Source organism: Lachnellula hyalina, assembly GCF_007821495.1.
Source record: "Lachnellula hyalina strain CBS 185.66 chromosome Unknown contig00024, whole genome shotgun sequence".
In the NCBI taxonomy this organism is placed as follows: Eukaryota; Fungi; Ascomycota; class Leotiomycetes; order Helotiales; family Lachnaceae; genus Lachnellula; species Lachnellula hyalina.
This window is the reverse complement of record NW_022157138.1, coordinates 232,344-251,993: the sequence shown is the minus strand read 5'-3', so window position 1 is coordinate 251,993 and position 19,650 is coordinate 232,344. Positions and strand designations below refer to the sequence as shown.

Genomic DNA, 19,650 nt, shown 5'->3' with positions numbered 1-19,650 from the left:
GAGTCAGCGCACTCACAGATCGGTGACCCTGTATTCGGGGAAGAGCTCTTGGTGACGCCTAAGTATGTTGCCCCCGCGTGAGACTTGTCCGGCTTGCGGAGTTCATGACTGAAGGAAAATCTCGTTGATGAGATGGGACATGCGCCTGTGGTGGAGTAGCAAAGGCCTAGTGAGCTCCCATCGGTCCTGTTAGGTGAACAAAGTTTGTAAGTGAAATCGAGACATTTGAATTTAGCTTATCTAATAGAAACAGAGGTAAATTGGTCAGTATCGTCGGTTGGAAATGAGAAGTTTAGGGGGTAGAGAAGAGGATTAACAGCCGTAGCCCACGGTAGATTATTTACCTCAAGTATAATGAAGACGCTGTTCAAGCATCGATTTATTAAATTGTATCGAGTACATATAGAGTGAAGACATGCTGGCTTGTTAAACATATTGGAACAAGAAAGTGTGAATATTTGCCCGCAGTGTCTACTTAGTGAGTAGCAGGCTGGAGAATAAAATAATTAGCGATCGAGAGCCTGAGAATACAGCGCATCACGCCAGAATTTAGCGTCCCCTCAGCATGTTTGTTTCTTGGAAGTCCTACACCGCCCTGGCATCTCGATTGGGCGGAGAGAAAGTGGCAGAATTTGGGTGTACCTGAACAACACAAAATCGACTTCAACGACACTACGTTAGATATTCGCGATGCAGTGATGCCCTTCCATCCATTTCCTAGTTGCTAGCTGGCGTGTGAGAGCTGTAAAGCTCATAATAGTCATGGAGCAGCCATCGTCAAGTTCCAAAGTTACGGGTATCAAGCTATCACTCCGGTTCTAATATAGCTCAACTAATCACAATACCAGTTCAGTATTTTGACCCGTTCGGGGTCTACCAGCTACTGTCGCCCGGCTTCCTCCCTCGACTACCTCTGCGAAACCTTCATTGGGAATCTCATGCTGGTCCATTACGTTCCATATCCTCCCTCCATGTCGACCTTGTCCCATTCGCTCAAGAACCGGGCCCTCCTGCCTCCACAGACAATGCTTCAAGCAGCTCGCCCAGCCTCTCAAGGGTGAAGAGTGAGGATTCAACAGCAAGTGGCGATGATGGTTTTCGGACACAAGTATTAGGACAGGCAGCAGTAGTAGAGAAACCAGAGTCTCGTTCAGACGCTGCGCCCAAGCCAGTTGTTAAGGAGCGAAGGCACCAAATACCTGGGTTACGACAGACGCCATATCTGAAGGTCTTCTTATTACGCTGCGATGATAATGATACCTACAAAGCGCAAGCTCGCAAACAGGTGCGAGAATGGATCAAGGAGCACACTCCGCCTGCGCAGAGCACTACGAAGCAGAATACACAAGAGAATCATGATGCCTTCGAATGGCTTATCATTCATGTCGTAGTACCAAATACGGCGGCAGCAACACAACCGAAAACAAGTGGGAAAAGTTCAGAAGGGAGTTCTGGATCTACTACAGAGAAGGCCACGGCACGTTGGAGAGGAGGTGGATCATCGACCCTGTTGGAGAAACTACGCGCAGACTTTAATGGCTCATCGAGAACTGCTGTTGATCGGGTAGCTCAGATTCGTATTGGCGTTAATGATGTGCCTTACGAGATGCTTCCCCGTGTTGTGCCAGCCATTCCAGGGTCATATACCGAGTCACCGCAAGAAAATGAGAATGCTTGGTTGGATCTGCTTGTGAAGTTCAAGTCGCTGATTCTAGCATCCTTTGATATGCGTGTGAGTCAGTATGAAGAGGATATTCGTGAGAAAGATGCCCAGCGAACCCTGCCTGGCTGGAACTTCTGTACTTTTTTTGTACTTAAGGAAGGATTGGCAAGAGGGTTTGAAAGCGTCGGCCTCGTTGAGGATGCCCTAGTAGGGTATGATGAATTGGCAATAGGTCTTGATGCGATTATCACGGAGCAAGCTACCTTAGGCTCAGGCGCTGAACATGGTGGATCTTTTCTGCCTTTTACGGAGGATCTGAAGCAACAAGCGGAACGAGCGAAAAGTGCGATACTTAAAGATATGGGTGACGGGATAGACACTGTCGAGACGGATGACCCCATTGATCTTCAGTCCAGCTCAAAGCCCGCCGACAATGAGATTGACGAGATACCGCTAAACGCAGTCAAGAAACGATATCGAGAACTTATACTGTCGAACGATATCTCCATCTTTGACTTTCGTTGCTACATATTTGCTCGGCAGTTGTCACTATTGCTACGCCTCGCAAACGCTTGGTCGTCCAAGGAGGAACTGCTTGCAAAACTCAAAGAGCAGCGAGAGTCCAGTCTGCAAGGAGTGGTTGCTCGACTCCCGGCATCCCAGGCCTCGGAAGACGTGGAGAATCTCGCTACCCTTGCGCATGTATGTAAGAGATCCATGGACTTCATTGCTTCTATCGCACGTATCATTCGGGATGATATTTGGACGTCCCAGTCAAAACTGAACAAGTCCGGTGAAGCAGAGGATGAGAAGGCAGAATTTGTCGTGGAGCCAGACCCAATAATGTCGCAAGTAGTAGACAACATCACGTCCTCCTTCACATTTGCTGTGGCACAACAAATCTTGGCCCAAACATCTACAAAATCTCTGCCCATTCCCCCATCGACGCTGGCACCCCCAAGCGCTAAAATAGGTCTCGATGGACAGGAGCAAAAGGCTGCTATCCCCGAGCCAAAGACGATGATGCATCCTGCTCGCAGTAGCTCCCTTGCTCAGCGTCGTTCGCCGGTCAGAGAGCCCACAGGCACTGCAGCTTTCCCAGCCAATCGGAGATCCAGTGTTCCAGAGCAAGGCACTGTCTCGACGACTTTCCTTAAAAACGGGCTCGAAGATCTCGCATCCCATAGAGCGGAGTTATATCTGTTTTCGAGAAATGTGTTAGAAAGGGTCGGCCAAGAGCGTGGATGGAGCGCTGGCTGGGCAGAAGTTGCGGATCACTATGATGACAAGGCGGACGAGTTGCAAGACATTGACCTAGATGGAGGTTCTTCTGGGGGCGAAGAAGCGATTTCCGTGGTTTCTCCAAAGCCTACCCCTTCCTTACATGGCATCGAAAGTAAACTGCTGCGAACTGCTGTGGATAGCAAGGATGACTTTTTTCGGCTCTACGAGACTCTGACGGATAAAGCACTCCGCCATTATACAGTGGCGAACCGTACGCAATCTGTCCTGGCAAATATGGCTGATCTAGCAGTTCTCAAATATCATCTCGATGATTTTGCAGCTGCGGCTTCGTACTTCTTTCGTATGATGAACTCGTATGGCAACAACGGATGGGATCAAGTAGAATTGCCGATGCTCGTCATGTATGCGAAAAGTCTTAAAAACCTTCAACGCAAAGAAGATTACGTCCGTGTTGTATTGGATCTTTTAGGGAAGGTTGCTGCTACTGAGAACGCGAAACAGATTCGAAAATCGACTTTGCGGATTGGCAGTCCCTCAAGCTCCAACAATGATGAGCCTGTCTCTACTTCTTCGTATCTTCATGAGTTGTTGGAAATAACGAAGACTTTGCAACGTGAAATCAGTGTGCCATTGCAGCACTTTTTTGGACGTGTGGAGGTGGATAGTACCCCTCGGTATCACCCGGAGAGAGACAGCTTTGCACTACAGCTTCGTCTGAGGTATTTACTCTCAGAAGTGCTCACAGTTGAGAAAGCAAGAGTCAAAATTACTGCCCTGTATGGAGACACAAAACGAGAAATTTGGCTTGAAACTACCGGCCCATCAGTCTTCAAGAATGGCAGCGGGGTACTATTAGTTCAGACCAATGTGGGTGCTCTCCCTTTTCGTCGTAAGCTTGCTACAATGCTAATGTCTTTTCCAGACGATTGTACCGGGCACCTATACTGTCAGTCATGTTAGCCTTCACACCAGTAACATCTCTCTTACTTATGAGCATGAGAGTGTTGTTGCCATCCCTGGTCAGACCGACACGTTCTTCAAATGTCCAAGACTGCTCGTCTATCATCGGGCAGAAGCGTTTGATGTGAAGCTTTTCGCATCAAGATACATGCATCTAGATCGCAATCGCTTCTTGGAACTTGAGCTCTCATCTGGCTGGAATAATGTGATTAATGGAGAACTTCAGGTCCGCGCAGCAACTGCTGGGTTAAGACTTCAAACAAGTGAAGCTAAAGTTATAAGTGGTAAACTTGAACTCTCCAAGCAAGCTACAGCCGGCGTCGTTCGCTTTGGTGCTATGGCTGTAGGTGCGAAAGCGAAGCTTCGCGTGCCATATACTCTTGAACACGACTCAAGTGACATCTCGCTCAGGCTGGAGTTATCCTACACCACTGAAAACGGGACCTTCTTTTTTGCCACTACGCCTACAATGTCTATCCTCCTTCCTCTCGGTGTTAATGTGCAGGACGTCTTTAAGCACAAAGCGCTATTTTCAAAATTCACAATTTCTTCCGCCACTGCCGACCCCTTACGTCTGCTGAGTTCTCGCTTAGAAGACTCAGATGTTTTCGAAGCACACTGTGGCACCACATTCTCAGACCCTTTGGTTATATTTCCACGGCAGCCTGCATCGATGCTCTATAAAATTACGAGATCCACTCGTGCAACACCACCGCCGGGTGCTAGCAAGAGCGTGAAAGCATCCTTGTCGCTCGTGTTGCACTACATATGCCTCGAGGAAGAGATTGAGAATACCGTTACTCGTAGCCTCGAGCAGGCTCTCCAGGATACACCAATGTATCCTTATAGCCGACTTGTCATACCGATCGTCGTGGCTGAGCTCCGGGCGCGTTCATCTCCGTATGATCTTGAACGGATCGCAGTTTTGAGTGAAGTCCCAACCTCGGTTCTTTCAACTGTAAGGTGGCAGGACCATTTCTCGGGCCTTGGACGTACTATGGAGAGCAACCAAGAAATAGCTGGCTTAATCTCGGAGGGCCTTCAGGCGTGGCAACAACGCACACCAAAGATTCCTTTGATACTTCTTTCCACGGAGGAGGAAACCATCTCTGCCAGTCGATCCATCATCATTCCTGTTGAGGTTCCTTCCGTGACTGTCGTACACACAGCAGATCTCAAATTACTAGAGAGCTCGCTATTACCCACTGCTACGATGGTAGCCGCGTCAAACCAACCCCTCTCCGCGTCGCTAAATATCAAATGGACCAGAATGTGGGATGCTTCACTCCATCAAGGAAAGAATAGCTCATCTCCGTCAGAAGACGTACATTTTGTCTACGAGGTTACCGGAGCCTCTGATAATTGGCTGATTGGAGGAAGACGAAAAGGCCATTTCAAGGTCCCAAGTCAGGCTCATGCTGCAGACAGCAAGCAGAAGCTCTCCTTCCCAGTTGTGCTTATTCCCTTACGCGAGGGATTTCTGCCTTTCCCGAACGTGGACATCAAACCTGCACCAGCAGTGAAGGTCTTGAAGTTAGGAACAGCTGGTCATGAGGAAGATGCTACTCGGACAAAGTCGTCTATTACATGTGAGACTGACCATAAAAATTCTGGAGAGACTATCAGGGTGATAAGTGATGCACAGAAGACAACTGTCTCTTTGGATGCCAGTGGTCCTCAAGGTGGCGCTATGCTCTTGGAAAGTGAATGGAGGGGAACGAACAATAGAGGAATTGCTCTTGGGTGAGCTGAAAGAAAACGTTTGACATAACAAGAGGTCCAGTCAGCCCATTGAAATGAGAGGGTTTTGTGGGGGCGGGGCAGTGTCCCAGCTCCCTGGACCCTGGAACGTGGTGGTAGGATGAGGCTATCGGTTTTCATACCGTTAGACCATGGTCAACCGTAATCTTTACCATAAATTAACCCTACATGTATACACGATAACGCTATGTATGAATGAAGCAACAGAACCCCCAAACCATGCACCTTTAGCACGGGCAACTAGAAACACATGGCGGGCGTGAGGGAAATACGAGTAAAAAAGCGCATTTCATGCAAGCAGCTGTGATAATAGTAGCACTAAATAATATCCACGTATTCTGTACATTACTCCAAAGTTCAAAGATTCCTAAAGGGGGTCGTGACTTAGGAGGAATCGCTGAAAAGGAAATAGATCCTCGAGTCCTAGTGCCAAGCCGGAGCTAAAAGCGCGTGCATTCAACTTGTACTTGAATACGTAAAGATTATTGTGCTAGCGTACTTGTAAAGATTATTCGGGCAGTAGTCAGCGCAGCAACGGCAAGGGAGGCGACCGTATTATGGTGAGGTGAGGTAAGTGTAAGTATAGTATCTACAGGGTGTGTCTGCCATACATGCCATGCGGTAAGTACTGTACTACCGGTAACCAGCCCCAGCCTTGAGGCTTGATGTGGCGGCTCTTAGCTAGGTCAACATCAACCCCGCGATGCGGCGACTGCGAGGCTCGGTCCGCGTATACGACGTAATTTACAGTAAATACGATGGAAGTTTTGTAACACACAAATAGAAAGAAATACAGTAAAAGCTATCGCCACCTGATTGATTGATTGATCTTCTTCTCCTTATCAACGGGCATCAGCGCTGAGTGGGGTACATGTACTGTAGTCGTGCATATCTCCTTGGTGTACCCTGCCACATTCCAAAATTGCGGGGCTTTGGCTTGGTATCTCAGTAGGATCGAAGTCCTTCGTATGGCGGGCAAGCCAGTCCGCCGCTACTGTAACGCAGCGTCCACAGCATGCGTGAGATAGCTCGGGGAAGCCGCCTGATAAAACTTGGTGGTAACTGGTAAGCAGGGTCTTGTACGGTGCACTGGCTCCTGGCTCTCATACTGTACGAGACTACAGGTAGGTAAAGTACTGTAGGATTCCCGTGCCTTGCCTTGATGTTGGATTGCGGGGCGTTTATAAAGTATTCTTAAACACCGCGCTTCCCATGTTTTGAATTACTCTTCCTGTCCTGTCTCTTTGTGTTTTGCGCAAGAAATACCGCCATCATGGATCATATCAGGAAGAACAGTGCTGTGGCCGCAGACAAATCCGACGACAGTGAGAAGGTCCCGGCGTATAATGTTTCTGATGGCGATAGTATCATCATTGGAAATGTGTCTGATCTCAAGCGGAATCTCTCTGGTCGCCACATTCAGATGATTACGATAGGAGGCTCCATTGGAACGGCCCTGTTCGTGAGCATTGGCACGGGTCTTGTAAATGGAGGACCGGGGAGTTTGCTCATTGCCTTTATACTTTACTGCTTCTTTTTGGCGTCGGTCAATAATTGCATGGCTGAGGTGGGTTGATATTCTCATACAAATCGACCCTAATCTTTGGGGGGAGCTGGGAGTGGGAGTGGAAGCTGTTCAGGAGCTTGTATATTAGCTCCCAAGACTGTACACTGGCTCCCCCAGCTCTCTCTAGGCGGTTGTCTTTGTACTATGCTAATCCGCTTGGCAGATGACTGTGTTCATGCCGGTCAGTGGTGGGTTCATTCGAATGGGTAGTAAGTGGGTGGATGAATCGTTCGGCTTCATGTTAGGCTGGAACTTTTTCCTCTATGGTAAGTTTGACAACACGGGCTCCAAAGTTCTAGTCTAATCAAGATTCAGAGGCTTTTCTTATTCCTTGGGAAATCAGTGCCTTGAATTTGGTGTTGACCTTCTGGAGAGATGATATTCCTGTCGAGGCTGTATGTGCAGCTTGTATTGTGCTCTATGCGTGAGCTGAATCCCGTGTTCTGTACTGGATCAAACTTCTGACCTGAATAGAATTATCAACCTTTTCGCGGTCAAGTTGTACGGAGAGTCTGAGTTCTGGTTGTCTACTGGTAAACTGTTCCTTATTGGCTTGTTATTTGCCTTCACGTTCGTTACCATGGTTGGGGGGAATCCTAAGCATGATGCATATGGGTTTCGATATTGGAGAACGCCGGTATTATAACCCATCCATTACTCAATTTCTTGGTCACTAACTCGTTCATCACTAGGGAGCATTTGCGGAATACGTTACAACAGGTCCGCTGGGGAAGTTCGAGGGGTTTTTGGCTGCATTATGGAAGGCTGCGTATGTTCATCCTAACGTGATTCTCGTTTGGATGAAAGACTAACCAGCATGCAGCTTCACAATTGTCGGACCAGAATATATTGCGATGTTGGCAGGTGAGGCCGCGCACCCACGTAAGAATCTCAAGAGGGCCTTCAAGACAGTTTATGTTCGATTCGGCATCTTCTTCATCGGAGGTGCTTTAGCTTGTGGCATTGTAATCCCGTACAACGACGCAGATCTAATTGCCGCTCTCAATGGAACTAGCTCTGGAACCGCTGCCGCTTCCCCATATGTTATTGCTATGCAGAACATGGGTATTGGTTTCCTTCCGCATCTCACAAATGCACTCTTGGTCACCAGTATTTTCTCAGCCGGCAACTCATACGTTTTCTGCGCCTCCAGAACTCTCTATTCTCTGTCACTAGACGGCCACGCCCCGAAGTTTCTCAGAAAGTGTACCAAGAACGGTGTTCCAATCTGGTGCTTCTGCATTACCATGATCTTTCCCTTCCTCAGTTTCCTGTCCATCGGGAGCAGCTCCGCGCAGGTCATCACATGGTAAATCAATCCTTACATGCTGCGAGCGAGACCCCCTACTGATTCTGTCCAGGCTTGCCAATCTCACCGAAGCTTCTCAGATGATCGATTACATCTGCATGTGCACCATCTACATATTCTTCTACCGCGCCATGAAAGCCCAAGGCTACGACCGCAAAGACCTCCCCTACATCGGCTGGGCACAACCTTACTGCGCCTGGTTCGGTCTGGTAACCATGATCTTCACTGTCACCGTTTACGGGTACACGGTGCTCCTTCCCGGCTGTAAGATAACCCCTTTTGTTCAAAAGAGACTATGCTAATGAGATAATCAGGGTGGGACATCGGAACCTTCTTCTCATACTACACTATGGTCTTCGCGTGCCCCGTTTTCTACGTAGGCTGGAAGATCATCAAGAAGACAAAGATCATCAAACCCGAGGAAGCGGACTTGGTTTGGGAAAGGCCTGCTATTGATGATTATGAGGCCAATACTCTAGAACCGCACATGACCTTTTGGCAGGAGATTAAGAAGATGGTCGGGCTTGGGAAGAAGGAAGAACATGCAGAGTGAGGGATCTAAAAGTTTTTTTAGGGTGGGATTTTGTAGATTGTACTGTAGCCAAAAACCTCATCTTATCTCGAGTACTCAAGTACTTGTTGATATATAGATATAGATGATGAATGAAGAAGTCAAGTCCAGAAAGAAGAAAAAGAAGCCATATATATCATGTGAGGACGTAGATCCAGGTTCCGACCTAACTACTTCGTCTATCCCTTGACGTTTTCACTTCAAAGCCATGGTTTTATCACACAATTCGGCATACTATGCTAATAGTATTTGATGAGAATATTACAACATACTAAATGGAAAGAGGAGACCTAGCTAGGTAGGTCGGGAGGTATCATGCCTTTCGGTTCAGGGTATAGAGAACGGGAAGTGGTGGAGTATAATAATGGAATTTGCGAGAAAGTGTTGCTGGATTTGGAGACATTGCACTGGCGGAGATGTCACTTTCTTCCTATTTATACTACAGCTAACTACTAGGAAGGCACAATATATATTCAAAGTAACAGCTTGTCTGTCTAAGAGAACCCCTTCAATTCGTATATAAGTTGAGCGAAGAAGCAGAGTGAGCCGAGTATTTACCATAGATCCCGTCGCATCAATCATAATTTTCATACCTCACTCCATGCTCCCGGACGATATCAAATCCGGAAATATTCCTTGCCCAGCCTATCTCAGCTCACATCTCAATAACCACCAGGTCCGCAGCACCATCACCCCAGATCCCAACCACGCTCATGGCAAATCCAAGACCAGCAAGCACAGTCGTCGCAATCTGCCTCTTCATAAACCCCTCCATCTGCTCCCGCACATCCTCCCCATTAACATCCTCGTCCGTCTCCTCCCCACTCGCCGTACCCTCACTATCCCTATCACTAGCGCCCAGGACCTCGTAACTCGCATCCATCTGCCGACCCTTCCCCTTGGTGTCCCTCTTGGGCACGGTTTTCTTGGCGCGCACCGCGGGTTTGAGCATGAGATCGGTGAGGCCGGACGATGCGACGATAATGGTTGTCCAGAGTAGGTAGGGGTGTTTTTGGCTCCGTGGCGACAGTAGGTAGGCGAGGAAGAAGGAGGCGCTGGAGATGCTCGTGAGTGCTGTGAGGTGGTTTGGGGAGAGCGTGGACAGGCTGGTGAAGGCTCGAGAGGCGCTGCTTGCCGAGGGGAGGGCGAGGAGGGTTGGGATTGTGAGGGTGCTGAGTGTGTAGGAGAGGCCCTGGGAGAGTTGCTTTGTTAGCTGTGGCAATGTAAGAGGGGAGGGGCATCATACGGTGAGTAGGCCGAGCGAGACGGTTCCCACGAACTTTAGAGTTGAGACCTTTCTGGACGCCATGGTGCTGATTGAAGTGAGTGTCCACTCTTGAAAATGCAGTTGCACAGGATTGAGGCGGGTGGACGCTTTTCGTTCACGTTCAACGGACGATGCGGAGCGTTGGGCGGCAGCACTGATGTGACGCAGGCCGGGCTGGCTGGACTGGCACTGGCACTGGCAAGGCAAGCTTGGTTGTCATGGATTGGATTAGATTTACTGTGAGCTGGTTGGCTGAACCAATTGACCAATCAATCTGCTCCAAATCTGGATCTGATAAGCGGCGGGCCGAGGTCTTACCCCAGACTTCCCAATGCGTGCAAGTCACCTAGGTACATATTGATTACCACACTTTACGGCCGTGAAATACTCAGAGGACAGACGACTGCGGATTCAGTTAATAACTTGTATAAACATACCAAACGCACATCACATTCGCATACCACTTTTACCTCCATCAAATTCTACAACTTCTTCCACTTCTCTCCAAGATAACCCTACAAATGGCTCTCCCAAGGTCTGACTATCTTTCCAATGTCTGGAAAGACGGTATCTTTGGTAAGAGCTCAACTCTAGCCTCTCCCTTACTACTACACCTCTACCAAAGCTAACCTTCTATTTCACCAGACAACAAAGTAGTCTTCTGCACAGGAGGCGGAGGCACAATCTGTAGTGCGCAAGTCCGCGCCCTCGTCCACCTCGGAGCCAACGCCTGCATCGTGGGCCGCAATGTCGAGAAAACCGAAGCCATGGCTCGCAGCATAGCCACCGCACGGAAAGGCGCAAGAGTAATAGGGATAGGCGGACTAGACGTGCGGAAAATCGAGACTCTAGAGAAAGCCGTGGAGCGAACAGTGAAGGAATTAGGAGGCATAGATTTTGTCATGCAAGTTCCTCCCATACCATACCATCCCTCGAAACAAAGCAAGCAAGCAAGCTGGAAATCCCAATTCCGATTGACTGACTTGCACACAGTGCCGGAGCAGCAGGCAACTTCCTCTCTCCCATATCCAACCTCTCACCCAACGCTTTCAAGACCGTAATCGATATTGATACTATTGGCTCCTACAATACCCTCAAAGCCACGATCCCCCACCTCGTCGCATCCGCGAAAAAACACCCAAACGCAGCCACGAACCCCGATACAGGTGGTCGCATCATATTCATCTCAGCCTCGTTCCACTTCACAGGCATGCCCTTCCAGACTCACGCAGCTGTTGCGAAAGCAGGCGTGGATGCGCTGTCTGCGAGCGTGGCGCTGGAATATGGTCCGCGCGGCGTTACATCTAATATCTTGACTCCGGGTCCAAGTAAGTGTTTTTTGCCGTCTTCTCTTTTTCTTTTTCTTTTTTCTTTTTTCTTTCTTTCCAAAGCTGTTCGAATCAGCTCCTCATCCAATATCGAAATCATGAGCTAATTATATCCCGTAGTCGCTGCCACAGAAGGCATGGAAAGGTTAGGCAACAAAGACGCAGAAGCCTCCGGAGCTGCGATGCGCAAGAACCCCTTACAGCGCTACGGCAGCGTCAAGGAAATAGCAGACGGAACGGTATATCTCTTTAGCGATGCAGGGAACTACGTAAATGGAGAAGTTCTCGTTATCGATGGGGGTGGGTGGAGGTCACCTGGGAGTTTCGAGTCGGGATCGTGGAAGTATCCCGATTATCTATTGGATGACTCTTTTGTGCGTAAGGCTAAGCTGTAGATATCCTATTTTAGGAATACTATGATAAGCTTGGTTGGAGCATGACATGGCTCGTTTTCATGGGTGAGGCTCTTGATATCCAGCTTTTCAGCTTTGCGCGAGATTCAGGGGAAGTAAGAGCCGTCCCGATTGGATACTAGGAGTTGTGCAACACAAATCTGCTTTGAACCAACGTATGTGATTTGACGTGTTTATAGAGTTCCGAGTTCTGTTATTACTTCAAATCCTGGAATGACTTTTCAGTTACGGTTGAAAAGGTCATCATCGGCAGAAACACTCGTTTCCATCGCCGTCCTTGCTTCCTTTTACACGACCAAGTTTGTTTGAACGTGGAATACTGTAGCTCACACGAATAAACAGTGCCATCCATGAACTAGGTTTAACTTTTATTCTGTTGGAATATTCTAAAAATATGGCTGAGAGAGCGAAAACCACATCCAGTGGTTGCAAGATGACGTGAAAGTCATGCTCCAACGCCGTTGCTTCTACACAGTTGTGTCGCCAACCCAAAGATTTCAAAGATTTTCCCTGTATTGCCATATTCCCTATGCCCTATGTATGCCCGTGTATGCCCTGTGTATGCCCTGTGTATGCCCTGCGCCCTGTGCCCTATGCCCTACGCCCGTATACCCACCCCTTACTCCTCAATAGGGTATACCCCCTGCAAAATTTTCCAGCACCACGATGCAATGGGATCAACGCTCTTCAAATCACGGATCCAATCCAGCATCAGAGCTATCGAGATATTCGCATCGGCTTCAAAGGTGGGCCCGCACATGTTGGCACGTATGTTTTGGAGAATCCGGTTGTGGCGTGTCATGTGGAAGATTAAAAGGATGCCGAGAAAGTTTTGAGACCAGCTGAACAGGTAAGGTATAAGCCTTTTTCGGCGCGAGACGGGCGACATGGTTAAAGGCCATTTTAGACACGACTGGTCATGTTGTTAGTTTGGAAAGGCAAGAATGGGAATATATGCTGAACGTGCCCGCAAACATTCCGCAACCCCCTCTGCATCGTCTTGGGTCACCTGTTCGGGGAAATGCAATACTTTGTAGACGCAAGGTCGGTAAGCCATGTATTTTGCATAATAATATCTTGTCCGCAGCAAAGCTACTTGGATGTCAAAGGAATATGGGTATTCTTTTGGCTCCTCATCCAGGTTCGTAGAAAAGAGAAGTTGCTGCGAATAATGTTTCTCGAGTGATAATTCCGGGTCGATCGCTTGGTTATAACCTATGATGTTCGCCTGAGGGGATGGGAAGGCTGCCGGTCTGTCTTCTGCCCATTGAAGGTTTTCGGGGAGATTGCCTCGCCATTGTGCAAGCTCTGAAGTTAGCTGCTTCAGTGAACTGGACAGAGGGCTGTCCCTGGATGTCGATGGTGTATCGGTACTACTGTCCGTGGCTGTGCCATCTCAGTGGATGTCTATGACTAACATTAAGCTTGACTAGACTTACAGATTGTTTTATTCATATCAACATGAAGATTTGCACAAACCCGGGTGAGCGCTAACAGTGAACTATAATGCGACTCGAAATTCGAAGTCTTGTTTGCACGGTCATCTGCTTCACAAAAGGGCTGCATGAATGCTGGCAGACCCACTTTCTGTTCCAAGTTGAGAATCCCCGAAAGCGGTAAATCAAGCTCGACATGTAAATTCCTACAACATATTAAGCGAGATTCGAGAAAGGGGGAAGATGGTTAGGTAAACACACGTCTCCATCAATGCGCAATGCCAATACGCACGTTTGATGAGATCTCCTTTAGAAGAACTCCAGTCTGTTGTATTGCTACTTCTAATCAGCAGAGCCAAATAATTAGACTAGAAAGTGAAGGCGTACCAAGTGATCATGACTTGACAAGCTGATGAGGCTGAGACTGTCAATCTCCAGAATTCCTGAACGAAAGTTTAAGTATAGAAATGCATAGTTCTCCTAGGACTAGGCTTACCAAATGGCGAGAGCAACACTCGTAATATAGTCTGTTTGAAAGTATTAGCTATTTGCTTCACGTGTCACTCAGGAAAAGGAATGTAATCACGCTGCTAAGGAGAACACTTGAACATTTTCAAGGTTGCAGTCGGTTAGTATAAAACCCATACGCTTTCTTGCTTCGTTGAACAATGCGAGACCGGGCGGCCTTGTCTCCGTCCCACCCCTGACACCACTGGCGCGGGTACCATGTTGTTCGATAGGCTTTCCTTGAGACCCTTCTAGAGCCAAATCGCCAAGCGCGAAGACCAGGAGCGCAACGACCGAATCCGTATCACCATCAAAGCCTTCTGATTGCACTTTTGATAAAGTATCCGAAAGAAAGTTTTGCCTGTCCATAAATGGATATATAAGATTGAAGGAATCGAAGTAAGCAGTTGCTAACCGAAACATCGTGTCTCGAGTCAAATCAGGAAAGGTAGTCCTCACACCCCCTGCTACCCTGGTTGCTTGACTTTGCATACCGACGAAGGGTCTGTCAGAGAGATTTTCATCCAGTGGTAAGTTGGGAGTGCCTTTCTGCATCCGAACTATGAATGCAGAACCCTCATTTCGAAGACTATTCAAGTCCCCGACAGTCGACGGTACAGTCTGTAACAGGAGTTGGGAAATGGCCGGCCATGTAAGCATTTTATGAGCCGCAGAGGCATATTTATATTGCCGGTCTCCATCACTAAGTAGAGTATTATGTTGAAAGGGTGGTCGGTTCGTAGAGGTTGACTCGGTAGTTTCGTTACCGAAAGATGGCTGGCTGGAAGGGGATGTCTGTGGTGGGCCGAAGCCTTGATGCACAGGGGCTCTAAGAGGAATTCGATCGACTTTGCCTTCTATATTTTTTAGACGGTCGAGAATTTCAACGAGTGTCTTGTCTTTCCTGAAAGAAAATCAACTAATAAGTCCAGACCAATGGTATATTGTTCAAGGTGGTAACGAGGCCCTGCTCAGATATATTTCATCTTCTCTAACCAACTATCACACTTACTTTGTAGGTTGCGGGTCTCTGTACCTGCATTCTAACTTTATCCGCTGGCATAAGCCACACTTGGGTCGTTGCTCGTCGCATTTCTGTTTCCTTGATCGACACGTCTCACAGGCCTTTCAACAACGGTCAGTCATAAAACACTCACACATATAGGATCGGGGGGTCTCAGAAGTCCGTAATAGCATCAGCGTGGTAAGTGAGGTACAACTGACGATGCTGCAAAAGAAATCGAGGCTTACTTGGGTTGCGATAGCTCCTCTCTGGGCTCTTGTCGCGGGAGGGGGGTTGGAAGAGGATGTCGGACTTGATGCCGCGTCCATGGCTCATTTCGCAGCGAGCCTGTGTTTTACGCGTATAAAATGCCTGAACCCGAATGTGAACCTGAACTGCGACGGACGGGTTGATTGGAGGAGCGCACACCAATGTCGGGCCTTTGTCTGGGGGCGAGGTGGCGGTAATCAATGTACAACGGGGCCTTGGAATCATCTACCCCTCCGCAGGAACACAGACGTGCATTGTTGCTCAATCAGGCCTGTTTTTCTCTGTCTCTCCCTGCTTCCTGTCTTTGGTAGCAACCCTTTACCGCGACTTGATTTCTCCTTGGCTGGCGGGCTGGCAGATACTTGACGAGTCGTATGGAGCAGCCGATAGCATTGCAGGAGGTGAGCGTAACCTGTTGATAGATGCGCGCGACAACGCTTTCTTGGGAGGTATATGCGTATGCGTATGCGTAGGAAAGAATCGCGACTGTGGAATATTAGAGCATTGCTTGAGGCAAATGGAAAAAGTTTGTGAGGTCTTTACGGAGGCATGCCCGACTCCGTCTCTTCAGGTGGAGGCGGCGACTTCAAAAGAACGATTGAAGCTCCCTTGTCCCGATGACAATAGCTCAGCATCAGCGACTAGTACACAGCCGGATCGATATTGAACCTAGAGTCTAGTCTCGCGTCTTGAGTCTTGCGATGCCTCTTTTGGGTCGTAGCATGTAGTGATAATGATGCGCCATGTACTTACTGAACCGATCTTGTCCCTGCCTATCCCTCCCGAACCACGCGCCAGACGGAAGCTGCTCTGAGACCTGGAGTGGATAAGAAGAAGCAGCCTCTAGCTACTTGCAGCGATTATATAATGTCAAAAGAGTTCAGGACGTGTCGATGCGGCTCTACAACGTCCTGTTGAGATGATTCCGTCGAGGTCGACGCCAGTGGAACAAAGCTTTGCCATACCTCGAGCTGTACTTTGGACTGTACACACAACACCAGCGATGACGGTAGGTCGCTATGATTGCGCATTCTGGACCTAAATCGGATGCAATATCCGCGAGAAAGTGAACTGATCTTGTCGTGAGGGCACGATTCGGGGGACTTGAGTCCTATTTTTCGCCGGTGGTCGCTGGTTTCGGGGTGACTTCACGGATGCGAAATCCGCGCAAATCAAATGAGACAGACAGACAGACACACGAACTTTACAGCGCAAACAACAGAAATCCGGCGCAAACATGGGAAATGATACCCTGGTAATCATTATTAGCATATAATAAATATAACAAGCAGTCCCAGTTCAAATGGGCACTTCTGGGTACGTCAAAGGAGCCACGGACCAGCGCTACAGACTAATTGAAAAATTCTACTACTGAATACAAAAGTCCGGGATAGAGATGCCATCACCGCAAACCTCATTCTGGGTTGTTGTGGAACGTTGTCTTATCTTATACGATAATTAATGCGGCCGTAAGTACTGTAGACTACTGGACAGCCGGCAAACAGCTGGGGTTTGTCTCTATTTCTATCTGAAATGGCCGTGCTATGCAGAACCAGAGGCCATTAGTCTTGCGCGATCTGTAGATAGGAACTCGATATCCTATCTTGAAAACTGACTTATCAATAATCGATTTACTACTTCTAATAAATTTCTTGTCTTTGGTCAAATGTTAACTCCTTGCTCCTTGCCTTCCATTTCTAGAACCCTTGTTGCCGGTGCCACTTCTCTTTCCATCCTGGAAAGAATGGGCTCTCTGCAAGCGTAGCCGGGCTCCATTCTGTCTCATCTGGATTCTCTGGCCGCACCAACCCTTTCTCAACCTGCTCTCTAGCATATTTCTCCAACTCCGGGATACATACGTGCTCCACGTGCCAGGTACCCTTGTAGTCCATCAGAGTCTTCTTTCCCTCTTTCAATGTCTTCAGGCACAGCGCAGGAATATAGGGCTCGTCTCTAAATTCCTGGACAGGAGTGAATAATGCTGTGAAGTTGAAGACGATACCTCCACTGAGTGGCAGTCTTCGTAGGGTTTGCCAGTCGACCCTCAAATGGCAGTCTTCGATGCTCAAGTCGGCATTCTGGATTTCGCGGAGCTTTTCGTGGGGGTCGCCGGGCGGCATGAATAATGGAGTTCCTACCTCAAGACCTGTATCAAGATATTGGAGTCAGCATTGCCTGATATGGCAGATTTTGGAGTTGGAAAAGTATTCCACGGGAGTTGAGACAATATTTCACGAGTAGTCGGGTCTCATAAACCACACTAACTACTCATGAGACGCGTGAAAAGAAGTAATAATCATCCGAAAAGGTCACTCACCCCAGCTGCCGCGTTGTATCGGTGCATGTGTTGGCATCTTGCTAAAATATCGATCCATGCTGAGAGACATCTTTTCCTTGTAATCGGGAATAGGTTGGTGAATTTGTTGTAGTGACATGCCAATCTTCGTGCCAACGTTCCAACCAAGGGAACTGCATATCAGACCTGCTCGGAAGTAGTACATGCCATCTTTCTCGTTTCGAAGTACAATTCCAAAGTCCTCTGGGATATTGTTCAATAGTACGTGCAGCGGATGTATACTTTTGATATCCGTGTCCGTTTGTAAGAGTTTGTTATGGAAGGTGCTCTTGTCTGAGGACAAGGAAAAATAGGCTGGGTATCTTGCGCAGTAGAACTGAAGGCACATCTCCATGAGCTCTTTGCAAACAAGCTCGGAACCGGGTAGAAAGTCGAGGACTTTGCTACCATATTTCCTGAAGAGTTCTTGACGCTCTTTCACTCTCGAGGCATATTGCTTATCGACTTCCAGCCACCAGTCCGGTTCTATTTTGTTAAATGCTACTCATGAGTCAGCAACCGATAACATGATGTTTCAAGTTGACTTACACATTGTCTGGTGGTAGGCCCATCTAAAAGGTCGGTAAGGTCTCGGGAGGGCTTTTGTTGGATCAAAATTTGCATATGGCTGAACATCAAGATCTCGAGGTCAGCATTGCCTGATGTGGTACGGTTTGGAGATGGGAGCTTGGTTCAGGGGTCCTTGGACATTGCTCTGGAGATGTCCAAGATAGGAGAAATTCCTCCTAAGCGCTGACTTACTGCTGGTAGTGGAACTCCGCTTAAAACATCGTAAGCTGGGAAATCACCCATTGCTTTTATTTCTGCCGTAGAAAATCCAGTTGGTGTATACTTTGGAGAAGCATTCTGGAGGTCGTAAGCACGGGTAGTTGGCAATGCTTCCTTGACGAGGGTCTCAGCATCCGGGTTTGTCGCTAGTAGGATCTTTGCATTTTCCGGAGATGTTGTCTTGGCAAGCTCTGGAAGAACCAATCTTCTCGAGGGTGGGAAAGCATTGACGAAGTCAGTAATGGACGTAGGCAAAGAAGATCCTCGAGTGCCTCCAGTCTTCTTATCCGGGGAGAAGGAGCGGGGTGGTGTTGAGGCTCCAGAAGCACGCCGCCGACGGATATAAAGCTTATCTAAGACAGCCGCTCGCTGTTGTTTTCCCACCACAAGTATTGCCAGGGAAGACAATAAGAAGAAAACCCCAAGGCTGACATGCCATTGTTCCAGCATGGTACTGAAGATGCTCATGACGTCGGAATAGAACTGTTGGACGATGGTAAGATCTTCTGCAATTCCTGCCTTTGATCAGATTGGCGGAAAGGGAGAGTCCTGAAGAAGGGAAATCAACACCTGCCTCCAGGTAGACAGGACGAGAAGAAGCATTTAAGAATTTCCATACATCTTATCGTGGAGTTGCGCAATACCGGTAGTTATGATCTAGATCTAGACTAACCCACAATGTATCCCACAGACCAGACAGACACTTGCACTCAAAGAGGCAAAAGAACTCGGGCTTCGTTGGCAGATGTGTAGCTAAGAATAATGGGGCAAAATGATACGATACAGGTACTTTGTATGTACATCAACATGGCAGCAAGTAGTGATAGGACGGTAGAGACAGCTGCAAGTAAACGGCGGGGAAGCCCCTCGATCCCCTCTAGAATCCAGATAGCGCTACGTCACCGTAGCTTGGCCTGTCACGGTACAGTGATATAGGTACACAGTCGGCGAATGGAAGTACCTAGGTAGGGTAGGTACTCGTATCTGCTTTGTGACAGTGACAGTAAGAGTGGCAGTGACACAGAATTAGGAGTCGCCATCGCGTGTGCATTCATCGTATCTGTCTGGTCTAATATCTACAGTAGGTCTGTCTGGTACATCGATATCCGGGCAGGCAGGCTGGGCTGGCTGGTTAGCAAGACCCTATCAGGGAATAATGGAGTACATGTCATGTTTCCAGGGATTCGACTTCCTTATCGAGGCATTTCAATCGGTCCCGCATATCT

General features: G+C 48.2%; 6 protein-coding genes across 6 annotated transcripts; 3 read left to right on the top strand and 3 right to left on the bottom strand.

Annotated features, from left to right (window-relative positions):
- Positions 1-565: 565 nt before the first annotated feature.
- Positions 566-5,615, top strand: trapcc10-1 (Trafficking protein particle complex subunit; the record flags this gene model as incomplete). The annotated part of the gene is made up of 4 exons (XM_031146690.1): positions 566-638; positions 722-796; positions 849-3,775; positions 3,831-5,615. The coding sequence occupies 4 exons, from the start codon at positions 566-568 to the stop codon at positions 5,613-5,615; spliced, it is 4,860 nt and encodes a 1,619-aa protein (XP_031007765.1).
- A 1,287-nt stretch (positions 5,616-6,902) lies between these two features.
- AGP2_3 (General amino acid permease) lies at positions 6,903-9,058 on the top strand (the record flags this gene model as incomplete). The annotated part of the gene is made up of 8 exons (XM_031146689.1): positions 6,903-7,196; positions 7,360-7,462; positions 7,512-7,620; positions 7,671-7,833; positions 7,889-7,965; positions 8,020-8,505; positions 8,558-8,769; positions 8,820-9,058. 8 exons carry the CDS (start codon positions 6,903-6,905, stop codon positions 9,056-9,058), a joined length of 1,683 nt encoding a protein of 560 aa, XP_031007722.1.
- A 673-nt stretch (positions 9,059-9,731) lies between these two features.
- Positions 9,732-10,385, bottom strand: LHYA1_G001708 (uncharacterized protein; the record flags this gene model as incomplete). Its single annotated transcript, XM_031146688.1, has 2 exons — positions 9,732-10,268; positions 10,323-10,385. The coding sequence occupies 2 exons, from the start codon at positions 10,383-10,385 to the stop codon at positions 9,732-9,734; spliced, it is 600 nt and encodes a 199-aa protein (XP_031007721.1).
- Positions 10,386-10,864: 479 nt separating this feature from the next.
- On the top strand, positions 10,865-12,066 carry SPS19 (Peroxisomal 2,4-dienoyl-CoA reductase; the record flags this gene model as incomplete). Its single annotated transcript, XM_031146687.1, has 4 exons — positions 10,865-10,919; positions 10,989-11,251; positions 11,398-11,671; positions 11,792-12,066. 4 exons carry the CDS (start codon positions 10,865-10,867, stop codon positions 12,064-12,066), a joined length of 867 nt encoding a protein of 288 aa, XP_031007720.1.
- A 637-nt stretch (positions 12,067-12,703) lies between these two features.
- LHYA1_G001706 (uncharacterized protein) lies at positions 12,704-15,359 on the bottom strand (the record flags this gene model as incomplete). The annotated part of the gene is made up of 9 exons (XM_031146686.1): positions 12,704-12,997; positions 13,070-13,470; positions 13,524-13,726; positions 13,782-13,859; positions 13,908-13,963; positions 14,017-14,047; positions 14,107-14,931; positions 15,040-15,152; positions 15,279-15,359. The coding sequence occupies 9 exons, from the start codon at positions 15,357-15,359 to the stop codon at positions 12,704-12,706; spliced, it is 2,082 nt and encodes a 693-aa protein (XP_031007719.1).
- Positions 15,360-16,997: 1,638 nt separating this feature from the next.
- On the bottom strand, positions 16,998-18,892 carry LHYA1_G001705 (uncharacterized protein; the record flags this gene model as incomplete). Its single annotated transcript, XM_031146685.1, has 4 exons — positions 16,998-17,446; positions 17,618-18,136; positions 18,185-18,263; positions 18,398-18,892. The coding sequence occupies 4 exons, from the start codon at positions 18,890-18,892 to the stop codon at positions 16,998-17,000; spliced, it is 1,542 nt and encodes a 513-aa protein (XP_031007759.1).
- Between the last annotated feature and the right edge of the window lie 758 nt (positions 18,893-19,650).